Source organism: Tachysurus vachellii, chromosome 18, assembly GCF_030014155.1.
Source record: "Tachysurus vachellii isolate PV-2020 chromosome 18, HZAU_Pvac_v1, whole genome shotgun sequence".
Lineage (NCBI taxonomy): Eukaryota > Metazoa > Chordata > Actinopteri > Siluriformes > Bagridae > Tachysurus > Tachysurus vachellii.
The window spans coordinates 20265002-20288585 of NC_083477.1; the positions used below are offsets into that span (position 1 = coordinate 20265002).

General features: G+C 41.5%; 1 protein-coding gene across 1 annotated transcript in view; it reads left to right on the top strand.

The window, feature by feature from the left end:
• Positions 1 to 23584, top strand: part of LOC132861440 (transcription factor COE3) — an 82017-nt gene that overhangs the window by 30695 nt on the left and 27738 nt on the right. The window contains exons 7-8 of the mRNA XM_060892965.1: positions 22167 to 22248; positions 22335 to 22452. Coding sequence (XP_060748948.1) covers positions 22167 to 22248; positions 22335 to 22452 — 200 coding nt within the window. The remainder of the gene's footprint in view (positions 1 to 22166; positions 22249 to 22334; positions 22453 to 23584) is intronic.

Genomic DNA, 23584 nt, shown 5'->3' on the forward strand with positions numbered 1-23584 from the left:
AAATTCACTTTTTGGCCCATTTCCTTGAGTGATCCCAGAGCTTGACACCCTGGCACGGATGGTGCCCGTGCCAGCCCAGTGTGATGCCCGCTGAGAGAGAGAGAAAGAGAAGAAAACCATATCACAAAGAGAAAGAACGAGGAGACAGAAAGAGATGGTCTGTGTGCAAATAAAAAGCCTGTGCTATAGAAAGAGCTTCACAAATTTGATTCAATCAGCTGTTTTTTTTTAAATCAGAATTTAATTCATCCAGTAAACTTGACAGAAAAGTTTTCTTTTGAAGACACATAGAAATTTACAATCATTTCATTTTTACGGTATATATTTTTTTTTTTACACATTTTTAGTATCATTAAAAGACATATTACACTGAAAAGAATTAAAAAAAAATATTTTTCTTTCAGAGAGCAGTGTAACTTGCATTATCGTATTTCATCAGTCATTAGAATAATAATCACAGTTTTTACTATCAATCACTATATTTTAAAAACGAATTATTCTCAGTTTATTTCTATACATAAAACAAACGTTTAAATGCTTTTTCTTTTACTTTCAGATAGATGAGGCTTTCATCATTTCTCAGAGATCTAACGTGGTCTCCTCTTCCTTCGGTTGTGCTGTGTGTGTGTGTGTGTGTGTGTGTGTGTGTGTGTGTGTGTGTGTGTATACGGGTGTTCCCTAAGACTCTTTTTTCCAGCCCACTTTCTGAAAGCCTGTCAGAAAGCTTGCAGTAATTCCTTTGTTGTCGCTGCAGTGTTTCGGCAAATTCTTGCCTTTTCTCCTTTTCCTCGCTTTCAGACAGACTCAGGTAAATTGAGTTTTCAAGGTGAACGTCCCATTACTAGAGAAGGTTGACAAATTAATTTGGAGCGAGCCTTGTTGCGGTGTGGCGCGCGATAGAGAGCGGCCTGTCAATTTGAGCAATGAGGGCCTGCCTGGCCACGCAGATGGGCGAGAAATTGAACAGCACATTAGCTAATTACTTATGCAAATCAGGCCCGGCTGCACCTTAACTTAAGCATGGCGCAATGATACTTAGCAAGCCTGGAGAGTTTTAGATAATGCTAATCCACCTCGCATCATGAACACACACACACACACACACACATTCACTGGTTAGATTTGCTTAATGAGGAATCACTTACTAAAAACTGAGTGATTAAACACACATGCGACCAAATATAGAAATGTGAACACGAAAATAAAGAAAAGTACCTCACAATGACAAATAGTACAAGAGACAGAAAAGCCGATACCTCCTGTAGGTCCCGGGGGTACTGCAGGTAGTATTGATTCAGGATGGAGTGTGTTCTCTGCACTTCCAGCTGTCAATCTTTTCTCCTCCTCCTAAATCCCTCCATCCTTCCATCCTCCTCCCTCAAAACCATACTCACTCGTCCGTCTTGGGCTTACAAGGGCTTAGATGGATCTATACGGTCTCGTCCCTAATCGCACCTTGCTAAGCCCAACTGTCAAAACAGAACGCCACACAAGCTCTAGATCCAGCTCACTTGCCCTTAATTAGCTAATCCAGGCCCTAGTGCACACTCGGAAGTCCAGGATGGAGGGTTAACGAGCTGTACTCTTTGGTCCAGGAATCATGGGCTGAATTTTGAGATGTCTTTCCAGATAGATGATGAGGGGGAGTGGAGACGGTCAGAGTTTACTATATAGGATGAGTAGAATCAGAAAGAGAGAGAGAGAGAGAGAGAGAGAGAGAGAGAGAGAAAGAGAGAGTGTCTGTATGCAAGCAGTATCGATCTATCGACTTGTGTGTGGTTGACAGCCCCAAAGCGGAGGCTTAAGTATCATTAGTGATTTGGCAGGTTGGTACTTAATGAATGCACTCAAAGTCTCTGACTATTTCTCAGACCTGACTTTAACATCAGTCTGTTTCCATGCATCAGACCCATCAGGCCTTACCCTTCCACTTCCCATCATAATCCATCTCACTTTTTCCATCAGATCTTCACCTCCCCTTTACACACTACTACTACTACTACTACTACTACTACTACTCTTTCTCTATCAGATCCTTACTCCTGGCTACAGATCTACGACTTCATTACCTTCACTAAGCTTTAAATTCTCTGACAAATCCCATTTTTACTCATCAATCAGATTTTGTCTTCGTTCCTCCGGACGTTTCCGATCCACTCCCTCAATCATACCACAACTTTCTCCATCAAATCCTTATTCCTAATTATCAGATCCCATCTTCACTTTCAACATCAATTAAGCTACACCTTTGATTACCAACAGATTTCCCACCACCCTATCATTCTTCCTCCATCGGTCTTGGACTTGACCCTCCACCAGATCTAGTCATCGTCCCTCCTTCTTGATCTGACTCTGTCCACAGCTTCATCTGCTTTGTAGGTTCTGATGACTCTGAACCTGACTCCATTTCTGTTTCAATAGTGATTCTACCCCTTTAAAAACTTAAGATTTAGACCAGGTGTGTCTATCCAGAAAGAACCAGTGCGCCCACACTTTCCCGTTCTGCATAAGCTGGGACACCCTTGACTTGACCCCCTTCCCATCGTACCCATCATTCCATCAGACGACTCAGTCAGACTGTCATTTAACCGGACATTGATTCTGCACTGAATTTCTCCGCTCCCTTCGATCAGATCCCAAATACCTCCATCCATCAGAATCAGCTGCTTCAAGAAATCCTGATTCTGACTCGATTCTTCATCAGATTCCAAAACTTACCTTTCATACTGTAAGTCCCCAACTATTTCCTTCCATCTTGATCCTTCCAGTAGACCTTTACACTACATTTTAGATAAATATAAGGGTCAGGGGTGTAGTTCCTGACATCCATCAGAATATCAGCTCTTACTTCCTCCACCCACTGGATGCTTTGTGAGTCATGAGTTGTATCCTGTTTCGGCTGGAAATAATGAAAAGTCCCTTTTACAATGTTGGGCCTGGTAATGTTAATTATCCTAATGGTTTGCTAATTTATATGTGGTTTGCTCAGACATTACAGAGTACATCTAATGAGAGGAAATGTACTGTACTTGTAAGCCCGGTTGTACCAGATGTTCAAAAGTTTATAACATTGTAAACACCCATCTGTATTTCTGAGATTTAGTAAAAGACCAAGATGATTTGACCCACGGATCCAAGTACGTACTGTATACACTTCCCCAAAACACTCTGTCTTACATCCACTGATCACACAGAGACCCGAGTACACATAACTTCTCGTTCCCAACGCTGGACACGGCAGAAAGCCAGAGAGAAAGGAAGTGGCTTTAGTTTCCCTCGGGAAAGAACACTCATTCTCAGCGGGATTTTCGGCAACACCCTCGCCTCGGACGCACACACTCCGACATTTAACCTTCGCAACTCCAACCATGAGAAACCATATGGTACTTCCTCCCAGTATGGATAGAAAAGCTTGTCCCTGTAATGCAATATTTCGTGTGTTGCCAGAAATCGTGAGAAATCATCACGAGTGTGTGAAGACATTGTTGCGAGATACCAAACCCTGACTCTAAGAGCTTGAGATTTCTGAGGAGAAAAGTCCTAGAACATATTTATAAGACAGTTAAAACAATAAACAGACTTTTAGAGAGTAGTTTTATGAGTCATTGAACTTAAACACCACAAGGAGTTACTGTGTATGTAAAAGTTTTTAACATTTAATACAAGGAACAAAGGGTTCCTTAATTGTTCTTTAGGTAGGTAAGGGTACTTGGCCTAGTAAAGAGGCTGATATATTAAACAATACTCAGTTTGAAATATAAAAAACCTGGCTTGTCAATTGAGGGGCACGGTGGCTTAGTGGTTCACCTCACACCTCCAGGGTTGGGGGTTCGATTCCTGCCTCCGCCTTGTGTGTGTGGAGTTTGCATGTGCTCCCCGTGCCTCGGGGGTTTCATCCGGGTACTCCGGTTTCCTCCCCGGTCCAAAGACATGCATGGTAGGTTGATTGGCATCTCTGGAAAATTGTCCATAGTGTGTGATTGTGTGAGTGAATGAGAGTGTTTGTGTGTGTGTGCCCTGCGATGGGTTGGCACTCCGTCCAGGGTGTATCCTGCCTTGATGCCCGATGATGTCTGAGATGCACAGGCTCCCCGTGACCTGAGGTAGTTTGGATAAGCGGTAGAGAGTGAGTGAGATGAGTGAGTGTTTTTTGGCAAGTTTGTTGCTGGACTGGGGAACATGAAAATGTTTGATTTGGCAGGGCCGCTCTGTTCCGGTACCGCTGAAACATTAAAACTAACCTGAGACAAACCACGAAAGCATAAAGTCTATTTGTGTACGTTTATAAATAGATGTTCAATAAGGGAATAAAAACAGTAGCAGGAAGGAAATGGCAGGTGTTAGTCGTTAAGAATTAACAATAAACAGTGCAAGTGTTTGAATCTGAAAGTGGAACAAATTTGATAATCCTGCTTGTGGACTCACGCAGGTCTCCGTCGGATGTTTCCTTAATTATAAGCAGGAATAAATTTTGACTTCCTTCATTACATCCATAAATCTTCCACAGCCAACCAGCATCCTCAATGCAATAAAGCAACGAGTGTCGTCCCGACCCACGCCGCCTCCCTCCCTTCCTCCCTTCCTCCCTCCCTCGTAATTAGAATGGCATGTTTTATTGACTGCAATAAGAGATCGTGTTTGTGCTAATGGAGAGATAATCTTACACGAGGACGTGGCGGCCGTTATGCTCGTCTCGTGCCGTCATGAGAAGCCATTAAATCGTGGCCTGCACTTCAGATAGTGATCGAGGAAATGAGGCGTTGAAATCTTGCTTGTGCGGGTGTTTTTTTTGGTGTGTTTGTGTTTCGTTTGCTTGAGCATTTGATCGATTGAAGGAGAGATGGGTCAGATTTAAATGTGGGAATCTTTTGCTTGGAGTGCAGGGCAGGGTTGAGGAGGTGCCATGTGCTGGCAGAGAGATAAAGTGAGATCAGAGTTAACTTGGCTTTGGAGTCACATCAGTGGGTCGGTGTATTTGGGCATTCAGTAGGGAATGTTGGACTCTGTCTGTGCTTCTCTGGCCCAGTATTGGAACAAGAACTAGCGGTACAGGATAATGATGGTGATGGTGATGGTGACATCCTAAACCCTCCTGTCCAGGCTGTGTAGAAATATTTGTGATACAGGAAACGAGTGCGATGTGCTATGTGTGGCACTAAAACCACACTGTAACAGCAGCTTGTTAAGAAAACACCTTTGTCTCAGCGATCTTCACCATCACCTGCAAACAAAACCTTGTCTCATAAACCTTTACCGTTAAAAGCGACTGTTTGTCCTTCTTCTCTGCACGCATGTCGCATATGTTAGCGCTTTCAAAACACACCACAGCTGGAGAGACAGAGATAGAGAGAGAGAGAAAGAGAGAAGGAGAGAGAGAGCATCAGGTACAGAGAAATCTCTTTATAAATGGAGGGGAAACGAAGTGCCAGCGCTTTGATAAACACTCGGCTCGATGTGAATCGAACCACGCATGCCGTGTCTCTTTGAGGTTCCAGAGCAACTCATCAAAAGTGCAGCATGTGTGTGTGTGTGTGTGTGTGTGTGTGTGTGTACCTTTTGTTATTCACGCTGATGCAATGCTTCTTCGTGCAGACACTTTAACGACGTGTGGAGTTCAAACGGAGCACAATCGTTTACCAGATAAATGAAATCCAATTTCTCAAATGCGATCAGTGTTTCCCTTTTTTTCCCTGACGAAAACACACACCTACTTTCATCTCTCTTTTAAGGAAGATAACATCCCGGATAGGAAACAATTCGTTGCCACAACACTGCGACTAGGCGCAAATTGAAACTCACCCGAGATCCTGTGTGTTGTAGTGGAATTGAGTTACAGCCTGAAATGACTAAAGGATCCACAACAAACCACAAATCACCGTTATAATATACTATTATTACAATCACTGTTTACCCTGTTGTACTCTTTATCCGTTTATAGTTACATGTGTTTATGGTTTATGTGGAACATCCGTGCAACAAGTTCCAACAATCGTCCTCTTGCTCAGAGCTTCAGAGCTCTCACTCACTCTCTCTCACTCATTTTCTACCGCTTATCGGAACTATCTCAGGCGTCATCGGGCATCAAGGCAGGATACACCCTGGACGGAGTGCCAACCCATCGCAGGGCACACACACACTCTCATTCACTCACGCAATCCCACACTACGGACAATTTTTCCAGAGATGCCAATCAACCTACCATGCATGTCTTTAGACCGGGGGAGGAAACCGGAGTACCTGGAGGAAACCCCCAAGGCACGGGGAGAACATGCAAACTCCACACACACAAGGCAGAGGCGGGAATCGAACCCCCAACCCTGGAAATGTGAGGCGAACGTGCTAACCACTAAGCCACCGTGCCCCCCAGCTTCAGAGCTGTAGATGTTTAATCAAACATGCTTCCCTAATAGTTTTAACGCAAATCCAACTTTAACTGAGGAAATAATGATGCACGGGAATGAAAGTATGTCATTTGGATTAAAGGACTGCTCGCCGAAAACCGCCACCTGGATCAGCCTGATCACGTAGATCTATTACAGTCTGGATGAATCAAAGCCAAAACAACAAAGAGCGAAACAGGAAGAGACAGTCGTCTGGGACTTCCTGTTTCCTGAGTGACCGCACGAGTGTGTTTAGCAGTGTAATCAAAGCAAGGAACCGGGAGAGCTGGGAAAAGTGTGAGGGGGGGTACTGGGAGGTGTAAAAAAAACAAAGATTGACACAGACCATGCAGCCGGCGACAAGCCGCCTCGTCGCGTTTGTTCAGCAAAATTAAACACCCCGGACTTTTTTTCACCTGCGCCGGCAAGCAGCCACGCATATGGCCCGCGAGTTAAAAATAAAGACAATGCGCATACATTACCATGCATAATGCAGCGCGACCCCCATTTAATATGCAAATGCACTGAAATATTACTGAACACCTTCTGTTCAGAGCGAATACATTTGAATTTGCAATTAGAATTATCCTGTATAATTAATGAAAAGCGTCAATTTTTGGCCGTGCGCTAATTTGATTAAACATGTTGATGAGGCATTTAGCAGGCCGAATGCACCGAGTGTGAAACTGGACTGGTGGAAGAGAGAGAGAGAGAGAGAGAGAGAGAGAGAGAGAGAGGGGTTCAGGTCTCTGTAAGCTGAGTATGAGTGTGTTAGTTGTAATGACAGTGTGTTTGGCCTGGCCATGTGTTGTGGATGGCACTGAACAAATTGCCTCGATTGCGTTATGTCTTTGCTACAAATCAGGCACTACACACACAAACACACACACACACACTAGCAATAAAGAATTCCCCAAATAGTTTGTGTATGTGTGTGTGTGTGTGTGTGTGTGTGTGTGTGTGCGTTTGAGAGAGGGAGAAAGAGTAATGCATGTGTATCGGCATGTGTATTGTTCCTCATATGAGCCATCACACTCCCTTCCAAAACACACAAATCACAAGAGATGATAAAATTCCCAGGCCTGTGTGTGTGTGTGTGTGTGTGTGTGTGTGTGTGTGTGTGTGTGTGTGTGTGTGTGTGTGTGTGTGTGTGTGTGTGTGTGTGTGTGTGTGTGAGAGAGAGAGAGAGAGAGAGCTCTGGCGTCTCTTGTTCAGTCTGTGTTTTCTGTTGTATACATGATCCATATATACATACACTTGAAATCCAAAGACAGAGAAAATTTTTGGCAAAAAACAGGCATTCTGTGTGTGTGTGTGTGTGTGTGTGTGTGTCCAGTGTGATGACGTACATCTCAGTGATTGAGTGTGCAATAGTCTATATTCATTTTACTTTATGAGCAAGTGTGTGAGCGAATGTGTGCAGCTATTGGAAGTGTATGTGTGTGTGTGTGTGTGTGTGTGTCTTTGGGACACGTCCAAGTTTTGCACCTGCATCATACCTCAGAGGGACCCTTCAGTCCTTCTCTCACTTTGTTACGGATTCTTATCGATTGCTTTTCCGTCTGTTTAAACATGCGTATGAATATAAAGTAACTCAGGTTTGCCTTCACAACTGATAGAACACGAATGTTCATCACACACATCCACACACACACACACACACACGCATATGTAAATGCTTAGAGAAAAATAATACATGTTCATGAAAAAATGATGTCATCATACTTTCCCAGCTGTACTTCCTATGATGTTTTTTCCAGAGTACTAAGCAAGCCTAGTAAGTGTGTAACTCTCACTTCTAAATTTTTCCCATAATTCTGTGCAAAACCAAAGATTCTGTAAAACCGAGACAGTCACACTTTTAAATACAAATTTGATTCATAAACACTGGAGGAATCTGATCCCTGAACACTGCTGCATGTGTCTGCAGGTCCAAATTGGTGTGTGTGTGTGTGTTTGAGTGAGCTTGTCCTCGTCTGGTCTCTGTCGTCCCTTTATTAGTGTTCAAGGGAGCAGCTGCCTCCCCAGCTGCACACTGACGAGGTGATTTATTAATTGGGAGGCTGTTTTTTTTTTCTCTTTTTAATCTCGCACGTTTGCGATGTGACGTGACAAGACCACTGTCTCTTTGTTTTTTCCTCAAAGCTGTGTATATGATCTGAGAAATGGTGAACTGAAGAGAATAAGTGATTTCAATCCTGAGACCTAGGGTCTTCCAGTTGATGGTACAGAACTTTAAACCAGTAGAGTGGTGTATAGCTAGAGATACTGTCTGGTGATACAGGAGACAGAATGATGGCCTGTGATCATAGTGTAGTGCACAATGTAATGGTTTCAATTATAGCTACTAGTTAAGTATAGTCAGTATACTATAGTGGAATAGGATGCTGGTGTATGAACCTAGTATGGTGAAACGTATACTAGTGCTTGGCCATAGTACAGTGGAGAGTGTAGTATACTGGGGTACTGTGGATGGTCTGCTGTGTATGTTAATGGTAAACTTGACAGCATGACTTTATGACCATTGTATGAAAGTATAAGACCACAGTATAGTGGACAGTATGAAGGTGTAAGACCACAGTATAGTGGACAGTATGATGGTGTAAGACCACAGTATAGTGGACAGTATGATGGTTTAATACCACAGTATAGTGGACAGTATGATGGTGTAAGACCACAGTATATTGGACAGTAAGATGGTGTAAGACCACAGTATATTGGACAGTAAGATGGTGTAAGACCACAGTATAGTGGACAGTATGATGGTTTAATACCACAGTATAGTGGACAGTATGATGGTGTAAGACCACAGTATAGTGGACAGTATGATGGTTTAATACCACAGTATAGTGGACAGTATGATGGTGAAAGACCACAGTATAGTGGACAGTATGATGGTGTAAGACCACAGTATAGTGGACAGTATGATGGTGTAAGACCACAGTATAGTGGACAGTATGATGGTGTAAGACCACAGTATAGTGGACAGTATGATGGTGTAAGACCACAGTATAGTGGACAGTATGATGGTGAAAGACCACAGTATAGTGGATTGTATGATAATGTAAGACCACAGTATAGTGGACAGTATGATGGTTTAATACCACAGTATAGTGGACAGTATGATGGTGAAAGACCACAGTATAGTGGACAGTATGATGGTGTAAGACCACAATATAGTGGACAGTATGATGGTTTAATACCACAGTATAGTGGACAGTATGATGGTTTAATACCACAGTATAGTGGACAGTAAGATGGTGTAAGACCACAGTATAGTGGACAGTAAGATGGTGTAAGACCACAGTATAGTGGACAGTAAGATGGTGTAAGACCACAGTATAGTGGACAGTATGATGGTGTAAGACCACAGTATATTGGACAGTATGATGGTGTAAGACCACAGTATATTGGACAGTATGATGGTGTAAGACCACAGTATAGTGGACAGTAAGATGGTGTAAGACCACAGTATAGTGGACAGTATGATGGTGTAAGACCACAGTATAGTGGACAGTATGATGGTGAAAGACCACAGTATAGTGGACAGTATGATGGTGTAAGACCACAGTATAGTGGACAGTATGATGGTGTAAGACCACAGTATAGTGGACAGTATGATGGTTTAATACCACAGTATAGTGGACAGTATGATGGTGTAAGAGCACAGTATAGTGGACAGTATGATGGTGTAAGACCACAGTATAGTGGACAGTATGATGGTGTAAGAGCACAGTATAGTGGACAGTATGATGGTGTAAGACCACAGTATAGTGGACAGTATGATGGTGTAAGACCACAGTATAGTGGACAGTATGATGGTGTAAGACCACAGTATAGTGGACAGTATGATGGTGTAAGACCACAGTATAGTGGACAGTATGATGGTGTAAGACCACAGTATAGTGGACAGTATGATTTTACTTAGGATCATAGTGTAGTGGAGTTTGTAATGGTATCGTATTCTAATACCATTGTATTGGAAACAGCATAATGGCTCATGACTGCAATGTAGCTTTAGTATGTTTAAACATACAGTATGTCGATGACAGCATGGTGGTACAGTATACGATGACATGTTTCTATGCACTTGATAAGTATATATGAAACGAGATAATTAACATTATAGAATACAAATAATCAAAATAACAAATCTTATGCAAATTTGTTAGAATCCTAATGAGCTGTAGTGGTTTCTCTGAGTTGCATATGAATGAATTTGTGATTAAAGCGACGAGCACAAACACCGCCCTCACCCTTAAGAACTCGTGCAAACTTAAAAATCATACGGCTCTGCTAGATAAAAAGGGATCTTCTACAGCGCGTAACCTTTAGATTCAGCATCCACCGTTTCACATGATGAAAATATCAATATCCATTTAGAGGAAACTGATGTATTTAGATAACCATGCCTCGTAGCGTCTGATTAATCGATGTGGCTGAGATGCAGCAATATAGCGGGCCAGACAACACTTTAAAATCCTTCATTAGCATTTCTCCTCAGGATAGCTTTGTAGACTCTTTAAAATATGCATGATGAATAATTGACAGGGTTGAAAACGCAAGAGCGTGAAATTCAGACCAGATTCAGGAGGAAGCAGCAAACAAGTGTCAGTAGTTTCTTGGACTTGTTATTCAGACTTTGCTCCGGCGCTGTTGAGCTTTTAGCATTTTTCTTATCTTGTGTCTGCTTGATTTAAGTGCAAAATTATCTTCAGACAGATTTTCAAGTAAAAAAGGCTTCAAGTGCTAACCCAAATTGTGATGCTTATGATAGCTTTAAATACATGAGTCAGACGTTCATCTGGCCACTTTCTGTAGGGCTTATTCTACTGTACACTGGATCGTGGGGAACCTGGAACTGATCTCATGAGACTCGGGGCACAAGGCAGGGGACACAGTAGAGAGGGTGCCAACCCATCGTGGGGAACAATCACAAACACATTCACACCCATTTACTGTACACACTCCAGACAAGAGACTCTAATCAGCCAACATTGTGACTGGGGGAAGAAACTGGAGTACCCTGAAGAAAAACGAGCAATAGAGAAAGTGGGAATAGAACCCGTTTCCTTAGAGGTGTGAGACAAACACTAACCTCTAAGCCACTGCACACCCCATGACCAAGCCAACTCATACTAACCTAACCATTCCTAAAAGATAAAGGGCATTAGTAGCACAATGTTTAAGGTTTGAATCCCAGGATTACCACGAAGGGGCCCTTGATCAAGATCCTTCACATCTCAAAGCGTATCCTCTATCAAAAGTAGATCTTCCTGTAGTGGTTAAAACAAGTGTACAGTATCTTTATGGGGTTTAATGGCAGCACTACCAAGTTTGCACGCATACAGAGTCTCAAGAGGCCCTTGTCCTATAAATCAATACAGAACCTGAGAGTGTGTCGTGTAAATTTACTCAGCTGTCCAGAACAAAGTGTGCAGATTCGACGTATTAAGGCTGGGGCATGCTTACAGAATGTAAATTTCCGAAAGCTTGAAGAGAAGGATGTGCTAAGATTCTTACAGGCTGTCCATCAAACAAGGTAGTAACAGATGAAAATGTGTTTTGCTGTTGTCAGCAAATCGCTAAATTAGGTGCGATTTTAACTAGTTGAAGCATTTGTGAATTTTTCCCCCCAGGTTATATCAGTTCAAGATGCTAATATACCACTGTTAGCATGGAAGAGACTGGGCCACTGACAAACCTTGGGCCAACAAGGAAAGTACACTTTGATTGGAAAAAATCTCTGCTCTGCTAAACAGAATAATAAGATTTTTCTAGATCGTCAAAGGTACTTGCATTGTTTCAAGGTAGCTTCCTGATCTCCAAAAACTGAGACATGCTTGAGGGACTGTAGGATGCTTTAGGAACCGTGAAGTCCTAACAAGGAATTGGTATCAACAAGGCACTTGAAATGACCAAAACAAGGACCGAATGCTAATCATGAAGTTCACACAACAACACACACATACACACTCTCTCTCTCTCACACACACACGCACGCACTAACACACACCATCCGTTGCTCATCAAGGCCCTTGAAAACACTCCTTCATTAGGCAATGGGAGAAGATGGTGCGTGTTTTGCGTCTTGTCTTGAGCCTGAACGCGTGCTTGGTATTATCCAAGCCAATTCAGAGCCAGATGGTGGAGTTGGATTTGTGTGTGTGTGTGTGTGAGTGTGTCAGTTCACCTTGTCCGTGACCGTCTCTCCAGCACAGCAGAGAGGTGTGCCAAACAGATGGATAATACGGACCATCTCGGCAATGCGATTTTAAAACCTGCATCTGGAATTCGTTTTTTTTCCCCTCTTTCTCATGCTCTCTGTCTCATTCTCTGTCGTCCGGAAAACAGACTGCGTTTGCTCTTTTTCGGATCATCTTTCGCTGTTAGTTTGCCGTTTCTCGCTTGCCATGCTGGTTTGCTTGTTCTCTCTCTTATTATTTTCACTGCTGTCGCGTTTAATTAAAACCTCACAATATGCCCGGTGCTCAGCTGCACTTCAGAGCTGCTACAACCAAATTGCATTTACTTTGTGGGGATTGCATCACCAGAACACCAGATCTTAGAACAACAAACCCAACATACCCCCTCTTATAGCTTCTTCTAAACTTTTCACTTTTAAATGTTAGCGTAAAATTAGCGGCCACATCTAACATACCCAGAAGACACTTAGCACACTTAGCACAAGGATGGCAGTAAAAAAATGCTTTAAATTGCATAGTAGATGTACGTTATTGCAAATTTTCACAAACTATGCAATAAAATTTGTCACACACAGTAAAATTAGCAAGACCTGGTGATACGTGTCTTGTTTGCTTATTAAATAGCATTAAAATGGCTGCTCTTTTTAACCTGCTTGAACGTTTTATTTGTAATTAGATGGTAGTTTTAAACCTTGTGTGAGTGCGTGTGTGTGTTTCTAATTTTATTCACAAACATGCAATAAAATTTGTGCCACACAACAAAAACTAGCATAACCTGAAGGTGCTTCACTTCTTCACTTATCAAGGGAGACAGAAGATGTTTGCTCTGTAAACTTGTTTGAGAATTGTTTTTTTTAATCTGTGTGTCTGTACAGTAGGTGTGTGTGTGTGTATGTGTTTGCAATAAAATTAGCGACACACAAAAACTAATGTAACCTGAAGGTACTTCTCTTGCTAGTTTATTAAGTGAGACAAAAGATGGGTGTTCAGTAAACTTATTTGAGAGGCGTGCTGTGTGTGTGTGTGTGTGTGTGTGTGTGTGTTTCCCACACACAAAAATGACGGCCCCGGCACTCAGAAAGGTTAAAGTGGCATAAGCGATATTAAACCGCCATGGCTGAGAGGCAGCCCCCGGGCTGTTATTCAAATGCAGGAGTTATTTTTAATTTTGCTCCAATAAAGCGAGACGTAAGCGGCTTCTCCGCGCCGATCCTTAATTAAATACTTCACGCATTATATTAGTCTTGCGATGGCAGCCGCCGGTTCGGAATAGTAATGGCCATAAAGAGAAACATTTGTCTGACAGATAAAGTGAGGGATAAATCAAAACACCCCCCCCACACACACACACACCAAAAACACCCCCCCCCCAAACCCCGCACACCTCACAGATATGACACAATACCATTTAGAAGTCATACAATACCCCTGTTTGCTTGTGTGAGGGAAATGTGATGGCCTTTTCCCAGCTGTCGAGTTCTCTATTCTGATTGGTCAGAAGGTTTTGTCTGACAGAAGCATCGCAGAACATCATCGCTGATCTTTTCTTGAGGCGCTATTTACACATTCGAGGACATATTTTACAATTCAGGAGTCAGTAGTTTCTCAGGAACATGACGAGTCTTTTCCCTGGCAAACGAAAACCATAATATCAACGATAACAGACACATTCTAACTTTCTGATGTGTGACAATATGACTCTTTAACACATCAGTGATGTTCTGTGGATTAACTAGTTAGTATTAATTATCCATTATTAGCTGCCTTGTACATTGTTTACAAGCACATCAGACTTACTGCTTGAGCTCATGCTAACACTCATGCTAACATTCACAGAATATTAGCGACTCGAATAATATTAATGCGGCTGTTGGACTTTTGATGAGTTTCGTTTGGTTCCTTCATTAGTAATAGTCATTCCTTCATTAGAGTGGTCGTTGTTTTAGCTAAAGTTTTGCAGCTTTTCGTCGTCCATCATTCCTACACACGTTTCCTTAACCGACTTGTCGGCGTGTAAGAGACGGGGAAAAAATCCAGCGTGAAAAATGGGGCCATTTGGACTTGTTTGTAAGTCCTGTCAAGAAGCAGCACCTCTAGCCCGCTCCGGTTAACAAATTGGATGTTTAATCTGGTGACATTCCTATCTGGGCCAAGGGCTAATGTATGTGTCTAAGAATAGGCGTTCGGCCGCTCTGATAGATGGAGGACTATTATAGGCTGTATTTAAATCCAAGCAAGTGATTGCTTCGGAAGCAAACGACAGCTCAAGGAGGGACTGGATGAAACTGTCAGTCTAAACGCATCAAGGAGGAGGTTTTTCTTTGTTGTTTTTTTTTTCTTTCTTTCTTTCTTGTCTTGATAGACTGGGCAGGATGAAACGTGAAGTGTTGCACAGGGTGTTTTAGCAAGGGAGCGATAAAGCGTCGGAAAGTTTGTCGTCTGTAGATTCTATAGGAAGACGCGTCTCTCGAACCTCACATGTGTGCACTGGACCAAATCTTCCTCACAGAATAGGGGCCAGGATTATTGTGAATGTCAGAGGGTGGTGGTTTGTTTTGTTTGAGACATGCGCAGCTGAAAATCAGAAGGTTTATACGAAGTTATGTTCAAAAAGCATGTCATTTTTGACATTGTTATGTTTATTGTGAGGAGATGTTCAGTTCACATTTACAGAAGGAGTCTCCAGTATCAGTGCTCAGACATAAAGGTCTAACTTGATGGGAAAACCAGGAAAATCTGTTTCCTGTACTGGACATCCGTGTGACTGTGTCAGGGCTTTAAAGCACATGATGAATCCTGTGTGTGTGTGTGTGTTTGTGTGTGTGTGTGTGGTTGGGTGGTTAGGGGAGATGAAGAAACATACTCAGGTCTCTCACTATGAGGTCACTGTCCGTACATATTTCACTTCGTCTTCCAAACATGTATTATGTCATACGGTGAGACAAATATGTACTTTTCCATGGCAACAGAGTGAAAAGTACAGCCAGGGGACCTCAACAAACCTGTCTGTGTGTGTGTGTGTGTGTGTGTGTGTTGGTCTGGAATAATATATGTATAAGTCAGGTATGTATGTGAAATGTTAAAGTGAACGTGAGTGTGTGTGTACACGCACGCACGCACGCACACACACACACACACACACACACACACACACACACACAGATGTAAACGAATGATTGGTTGCATTCGTCCTCTTGCTCTGCGCTCCAGGATTTGTGCCTGTGCTTTCGCTGAGGAATTGATTTTGACTGAAACAGCTGTGTGACTTAGAGTAGCGTGCACAAACACACACACACACACACACACACACACACACACACACACACACACACACACACACCTTTTCTATCTGTCTCTATCTGTCCATTTTTCTCTCTTACTCAATCTATATCTCTCTCTTTTTCTTCATGGCTTTCCCCTCTCTCTCTCTCTCTCTCTCTCTCTCTCCCTCTCTCCCTCTCTCCTTCTTTAAAAAGTTTTAAAAATGTTTTTCTTCACCTGGTTCTCTCTGTCTATTCCACTCTCTCTCTCTCTCTCTCTCTCTCTCTCTCTCTCTCTCTCTCTCTCTGTCTTCCAGTAAAAGAGGCGTGGCCTCTATTTGTCACTCTTATGGAATGAGGCATCTGGAGGTGTGGCCTATACCCATGTCACTCCTACTGAAGGAGGCGTGGCCTTCCTGTATCACATTAAATATTCAGCTTTAAGTTTATTTGCCATACATCATAAAATGTGAATCATGTTTTTTTTAATGGTGACAGAGACTTTAATATGAAGTTGCTGCATGTCAGGAGGACTGTAAAAGATGCTTTCGGATATAGAAACTGTATGTTCAGAACTAATACAAGAGAGCAGGAGGGCAGAGAGAGAGAGAGAGAGAGAGAGAGAGAGACAGAGAGAGAGAGAGAGAGAGAGAGAGAGAGAGAGAGAGAGAGAGAAAGAGACAGACAAAAATACGGCACTGTTTTAGTGCCTTATTAAATATTTAGTTTGATTGTACATGGTCCTGTAATTGCCATCTTGGCCTGTGAATTATTAATAGCATGTAGCAGAGCCAAGGAGAGTCCCATTCTCTGTGAATCGGCTAGGTGGTCTCTCTCTCTCTCTCACACACACACACACACACACACACACCCCTTTATTGTTAGTCGTAAATCTGGATAAATGCTTAAGGGTTCAGGTGAAGACTATGGTCTGAATAAGAAGATCATCTCTCTGCTCGTCTTCCTGAAATTGCACTGAAGAAGCAAAAAAAATCAATGAATCATTCATCATGTTTGTTTTTCTAGGACTGACATTGTTTTAAATCATGAAATTTCACAATTCTAGAGACCTCCTTTTACGGTCGACACATTTCAGAAAGTTGTGTTTCATTAGCTTCGTATATAAACACTGAATAACTAAAATAACTCATTTATAAATTGTATTTAGCATGAAGGGCTGAGCGCTAACTCCGCCCCTTTGATTTATAAGTACATATGAACCTTTTAGAAGAATACATATTGCTCTTTGAACATTTACACCAGGCTACTTCATCCTCTTTGCAGCTCTAATTCACAGTGATCAAGCTAACACATCGGATAAAAAAACAAAAAAAAAACAAAACAAAAACAGACAAAAAAAAAAAACCCTTACGTTATCCTGCTCTGTGAATTATTTTTACCTGAGAATTGGAACACAGTGCGTTTTTAAAAATACCACCTCTGAAATGGAGCTCCTCTACTTCTTCTTCTTCTTCTTCTTCTTGACTAGCGTAATAAGTGTGAGACTCCAGGGAAGGTGAGCGCAGAGTGTGTGTGTGTGTGTGTGTATGTGTATATAAGTGTGAGAGAGAAAGTGAAGAGAAGAGATAGGTCAGTGTTAAAGTTAAGGATTTTCTCTTCACACGTGGAGGTAGAACAGCGCTGTGTGTCAGGACTTTCACCCCGCTGCTTTCTTCACCTCCCTTACACTTAGCCAGCTTATGCTAGGTTTGTTTTTTTTGCTACACATTAGAGCCAGAGAAAGTTGTAATGTGTGATTTTTTTTTTGTAAAAGATCAAGATCTTGAAAATTTCTTACATGGTTATAAATTATTATCGTATGCTTTCATGGTTTTCCAATTTGACTAACTTACCGCTGATAAACTAACCGTGAGCTAATGTTTATAACAGCTAACGACTAATCTAGCTGTGAAATTCTTTACACGTTTCCTTCAATTTCTTTGTTGCTTTTATTTTATTTTATTTTATTTATTTCTTTATTTTCAAATACATTTCCTAGAAGGAGTCTCCAGTCCAAGTGTGCCTCCATGGGTGAATCTTTAGTTTGTGAGTTTGTCACTGACATAAAAAAAAGAAGCTAAACCCCAAAAGCTAACTTTGACAACAATGAACGTAACTATAACCGGATAAAAAATAATTGTTAAATAAAACACTTTATGGTGTTGATTATTTACCTGTAACAGCACAACATGGAGTGTTCCTGTCCTCAGTATTAGATTATAACTAATTGTGTATTTAGTATAATTGTTTACAGAAGAGAGAGAGAGAGAGAGAGAGAGAGAGAGAGAGAGAGAGGTGTATGTAGGGGCAGCAGTAATTCCTGACACTGTGTCGGAGGCACATTAGGCGAGTGACAGGGCCACACACTCCTCTTGTAATTGATGGCAGGCCGATGTAATGAGGTGACGGCTTACAACAGAGACTACGCTCAGCTCATTATCTTTACCTACTTTATAAGAGCAGAGAGACGAGAAGGAGAGAGAGAGAGAGAGAGAGAGAGAGAGAGAGAGAGGTTGTGAAACTAATAACTGACTCTTGGCTCTAGATGGACATTAATAATTGATGTTGTTTTAATAAGTTTTCGATGGGGAGGGAGGCTTTCAACATGAGGACTTCTGTCTCTCTACATCTCTCTCCCTCTCTCTCTCTCTCTCTCTCTCTCTCTCTCTGTCTGTCTCACCTATTCTTTCCGCATTGGCTTTTATTCCTCCGACCTGAGACATACAGTGGTCTAAAATTTGTACTTTTCCCCCTGAGGTTTCACGTAGCTTAGAATTGAATTAGAAAGGATAAATTGCTAGTATCATGTATAAGGAGTATAATGCTATAATGCTAGCATAGCTACTGCAGTTGCTAGCTCCATCTTCCATTATTAAAAATAAATACATCTGTGTAGATAAGACTATATGTTGCTAGCATGTTGCTTTACGCAACACCAACGAGTCTGTTCGCTAACACTACTAGCTAGTCGGCATGGGAAGTATGTTTGTATTAACGTATAAATGCAATTTTGACAAAAACATGTTCTGTTTTTCAAGTCATGAGCTGTATATATATGCTAGCTATCTGAATATCTAACTAACTAACTGTATATTTACTTGAAGCTCTTCCACTAGCTATGAAGCTAGCTGGTATACCACAGTTAATTCTAATTAAGATTAATTGAGACTACACAACAAACAGCATAGCTAGGTTAGCTTTCTTAGAAATTTTAGCTCTAGGTTATTTTAGGGCTTGACTGCAAAGAAAAGGATAATTTCCAAATCTGAGGAGATGAACACCACAAGGTAGCATGATAGCAGCCCTCAGAGTCGTTGCTTTATAATTATGCTACATAAAAGAGCTAAAGCTAAATGTGCTAAAAGCTAAAGCTAACATTGTCTTTTTCTAGCAGCTATGTGTTCATGTCTGAAGTGACACTGTATTCTCAGAAACCTTTTTTTTATTGATCGGTTGTTAGCGACAGACGCTAGCGCTGAGTTCACACGCTGAAAACATCCGTCCAAATCCGAATGTTTTTCAGAAAGTTCAGATTCAGACTTACAGCGTGTGCTGATTACATTTCCATTCAGTTTCCGGAGACTGTTTTTATTAGCACTAGCTCTCCCCAGAATATATCTCTCTCTCTCGCTCTCCTCTCGCCCCCCTACTTCCTGTTTAAGACCTTCTCTGTGCTCAGGGTCGGAGAGTGAGCACTAGGACACTCCAGAGCGAGTGAGCTTTGAAGTGCTGCCCGTTCTTCCACGGTGGGATCAGGAATCTCGCATTCCTTATCAACTCTTTCCCAGTGACAGCTGGAGGAAATGAGGAAGATGAGGCATTGATGTTTCTCTCTCTCTCTCTCTCTCTCTCTCTCTCTCTCTCTAACAGTTTGTCCAAAAAAAAAAACATCATGTTCCTTGCAGTTGAGTTACTTTCTTTCTTCTTGTTCTTCTTTCCTTTTTTTCTTTACTTCGTTTACTTTTCTAGATTTTTCTTTCTTTCTTTCTTTCTTTCTTTCTTTCTTTCTTTCTTTTTTGTTCCTATGAACTAGACATTTTCCTTTCTTTCTTTCTTTCTTTCTTTCTTTCTTTCTTTCTTTCTTTCTTTCTTTCGTTTCACTCTGCCCTCCTTTTTCTCCTCCTCTCTCCTTTTTCAGCTGGATGCTGCGTCTGGACGCTCTCTCTCTCTCTCTCTCTCTCTCTCTCTCTCTCTCTAACAGTTTGTTAAAAAAATACATCATGTTCCTTGCAGTTGAGTTTCTTTCTTCTTTTTCTTCTTTCCTTTTTTTTTAATTCATTTACTTTTCTTTCTTTCTTTCTTTCTTTCTTTCTTTCTTTCTTTCGTTTCACTCTGCCCTCCTTTTTCTCCTCCTCTCTCCTTTTTCGGCTGGATGCTGTGTCTGGATGTTCTCTCTCTCTCTCTCTCTCTCTCTCTCTCTCTCTCTCTCTCTTTCTCTATCTCTCGCTTCACTTTACCAGCGCCTCATCTCCTGCTGCGTTTTAATTCAATCCCTATTGATCCATATCTCTCCTCCCAAGGACTCTAATATCATATGAATGGAGCTCGGGGATGGAGCCCCATATTATTGTATTCCGCACCCATAAAGGGCATTAGCAGCCTTCAGAGCAACCCGGATCGAGTGTCAGTCGATACAGGCTAAATAGAGCAAAGCCCCCTCTCTCTCTCTCTCTCTCTCTCTCTTACTATATCTCTCTACTGTGATTACGAAATGCACATATTTCTTAAGCAACAGGGCACTCGTCGATGCCTCTCTCTCTCTCTCTCTCTCTCTCTTTCTGTGTGTGTGTGCTGCAGGGGAAGTGGGCGGGAGTCTGGGGGTGTTTTAAACTGTACGTGGTGATTATGTCATGCCAGGCAAAGTGAGGTTTTAAAAAATCACCCGAGTTACTGGCGTGTGTTTTTAAAGATATTGTTACTGTCTTATTACGAGGGAAATTGATGCGGTCAGCAGATGCCAGTCGTTTATATCACCGACAGGGGTTCCTCCAATCCTCCAATCCCCCTCTCTCTATCTCTCGCTCTTGTATATAGCAAGATAAGAGGGGAGCAAATATTGTATAGAACAGATAAAGTGTGAGAAGAGGATGGTGAGGAAAGAGGCGGAGGAAGAAGAAAGGGGAAAAATGAAGGAGGAAGGTGGAGGAGAGAGGAGGATATATATGAAGCAAAGACAGAGAGAGTGACGGAAAGGAATGGGAGGAAGTAATGGGAGGAAAAACAGGAAGTAAGAGAGGAGGCAAAAAAATGAGTGGAGAAAGAAGGGAAAAGTGGAAATAGGTATTGAAAGTAAAACAGGAAAGGGCACAAAGAAAGAGAAGGATAGAGGAGGAAAGAGAATGAGGATGAGGTGATATAAGTGACAGGAGGAAAAGGAGGAAATGAAAGGCACACAAGAGGAGAGCTGAGGGAAAGAAAAAAGAACCATAAAGGAGGAGAGAGCAGAGAGAGGAAATGAAGAGGAAGAGAAAAGAAAGGAGCGAGTGTGGTAGTAGAGGGAAATATGAATGGAGAAAATAAGGAAGAGAAAAAGGAACTGTAGGAAGTGGAATAAAGAAGAGACAAAAAATGAGGAAAGAGAGGAGGAAAAGGGAGTGGAGAGAAGAGGAGGAGGAGGAAGAGGAGAGGAGTGGTGTGATCCTGGATTCAGGAATGAGGTTATCCTCTGGTTAATGTAACATGACTGTCAGCGACCTTGGCTGTCGTTAAACTGCACGGATTATTATTGTGATAATGCGACAATTAACAGCAAAGCAGTCGATCAGAACGCTGGCGTCTGTGACGGATGCGTTGAGATTAGCGGGTAGAAGCTAATACCTGAAAAGTCCAGCTGAACGACATCGCGGTCCCAATAAACCCATCAATACACAATAACACTTAATATTATTAATATTATTATTATTAAAATTATTATTATAACCTAGGTTGAAGCCACAAACCATAATCATTTTGTTTTTATCATGTTCCTGTAGTCATTAGCTTGTTTGGCTAACTGAAGCTTAAAATCTGAATCGTAAAGAATTTATTTATTTACGTCTGTGTTCTATTTATCTATTTACCTATTTTTTTAATTACTTTTAAAATTTGTCTTTATAATAATAACAATAATATTATTAATAATTATTATTGTTTTTCCTATTTATTATCATTAATGAATTCAATATTTGTTTGTTTTTCTTTCCTTTTCTTGGACATTCTTGTCGTCTATCCTACTTTTATGCTCCTTTAATTTATACCTTTTTTTCACACCTTCTCATGGTCAGTATAGACAACAACACACCTCAGTATTAATAAGCTGCTGTCGTTTTTTCACCCCTCAGATTCTTCCTGAAGTTTTTCCTCAAGTGCAATCAGAACTGTCTGAAAAACGCTGGGAATCCCAGAGACATGAGACGCTTTCAGGTGAAACCCATGAAGTCATGAATGACACAGTGCGTAAAATCTTTTAAAAAAATGTTCTAAAATCTAAAACTCTGTTTTTTTTTTAGGTGGTCATTTCGACTACGGTGAACGTAGACGGCCATGTGCTGGCCGTGTCAGACAACATGTTCGTCCACAATAACTCCAAACACGGAAGACGCGCTCGCCGCCTTGATCCATCTGAAGGTAAGACACTGCATTTGACGTCCAGAATTCTTCCAATACAGTCACGATAAGAGAAAAAGGAAGTCAAGTCGGCTTTGGGAGCATCTGAGGAGCGTCAAGTTACTTAAAAAGTTAGACAAGTTGTAGCTGAGAAACCAAAACCTCCACACGTAGCTTTGATGCGTTCAGATGAAAGGCGACACAGCGTGTCACTGTTCCTTCGCTAGTAGCTTAGCGTCTTGTTGCAGCACAACAGAGTCTGAGTCTGACTCACATTCCACCTCCAGCTCATCAGCTCTTCATGAAGCCTTTGATGAGCTCCACTGAGTGCTCTAGAACATCGAAAACGCTGCACCGGACTGCTCTGCTGTCTCCAAGGACCCAAAAACCCTGTCACTAGCGGACCGACACAATGTCGGCTTGATTTCCTTTCAGAAAAGGAATTGTTTTTTTGTTGACGCTCTGAGACACAGAACCGACGGTGGCGTTTCATGTCCGTCACTTTGGGACGATATTTAGTAGGAAGAGCAGCTGCTCAAGATTCGAATCCGGTCCCCGGCAGGTGAACCTGAAGCCGTTACGACTTTTGGTTAATTCATTTATCGATGTTTCACTCTTTCCCTGGTTAGTAGTGAAGCTTACAGACCAGAAAACTCACTTGATTGGAGAGTTCAGAGACATGGTGTGTGTCCTCCGAATGGAAAAGTTCAAGATCAACCCTGATCCATGGCTCTTTAATAGGACACTATGCTTTTTTTGGGCCTAGATTTATGCTAAATTGTTTATCTGCTATCTAAAGAGTAAAGATTAAAGAGAGATTTTATGCAAATTATTCAAATTCCAATCTTACTAATGTACTGAATTACTGGCAGCTGTATTCATAATGATCATGATGTCAGTATTACAGTAATTCTATCTATCTATCTATCTATCTATCTATCTATCTATCTATCTATCTATCTATCTATCTATCTATCTATCTATCTATCTATCTATCTATTTTACAGTTTGGTTTCATTTATTTGTCCTTTCTTTCTTTCTTTCTTTCTTTCTTTCTTTCTTTCTTTCTTTCTTTCTTTCTTTCTGAAACATTTTTTCATTTATTTTAACTGGAAATTCTTTCATTTTTATTTATTTGTTTATTTATTATTAT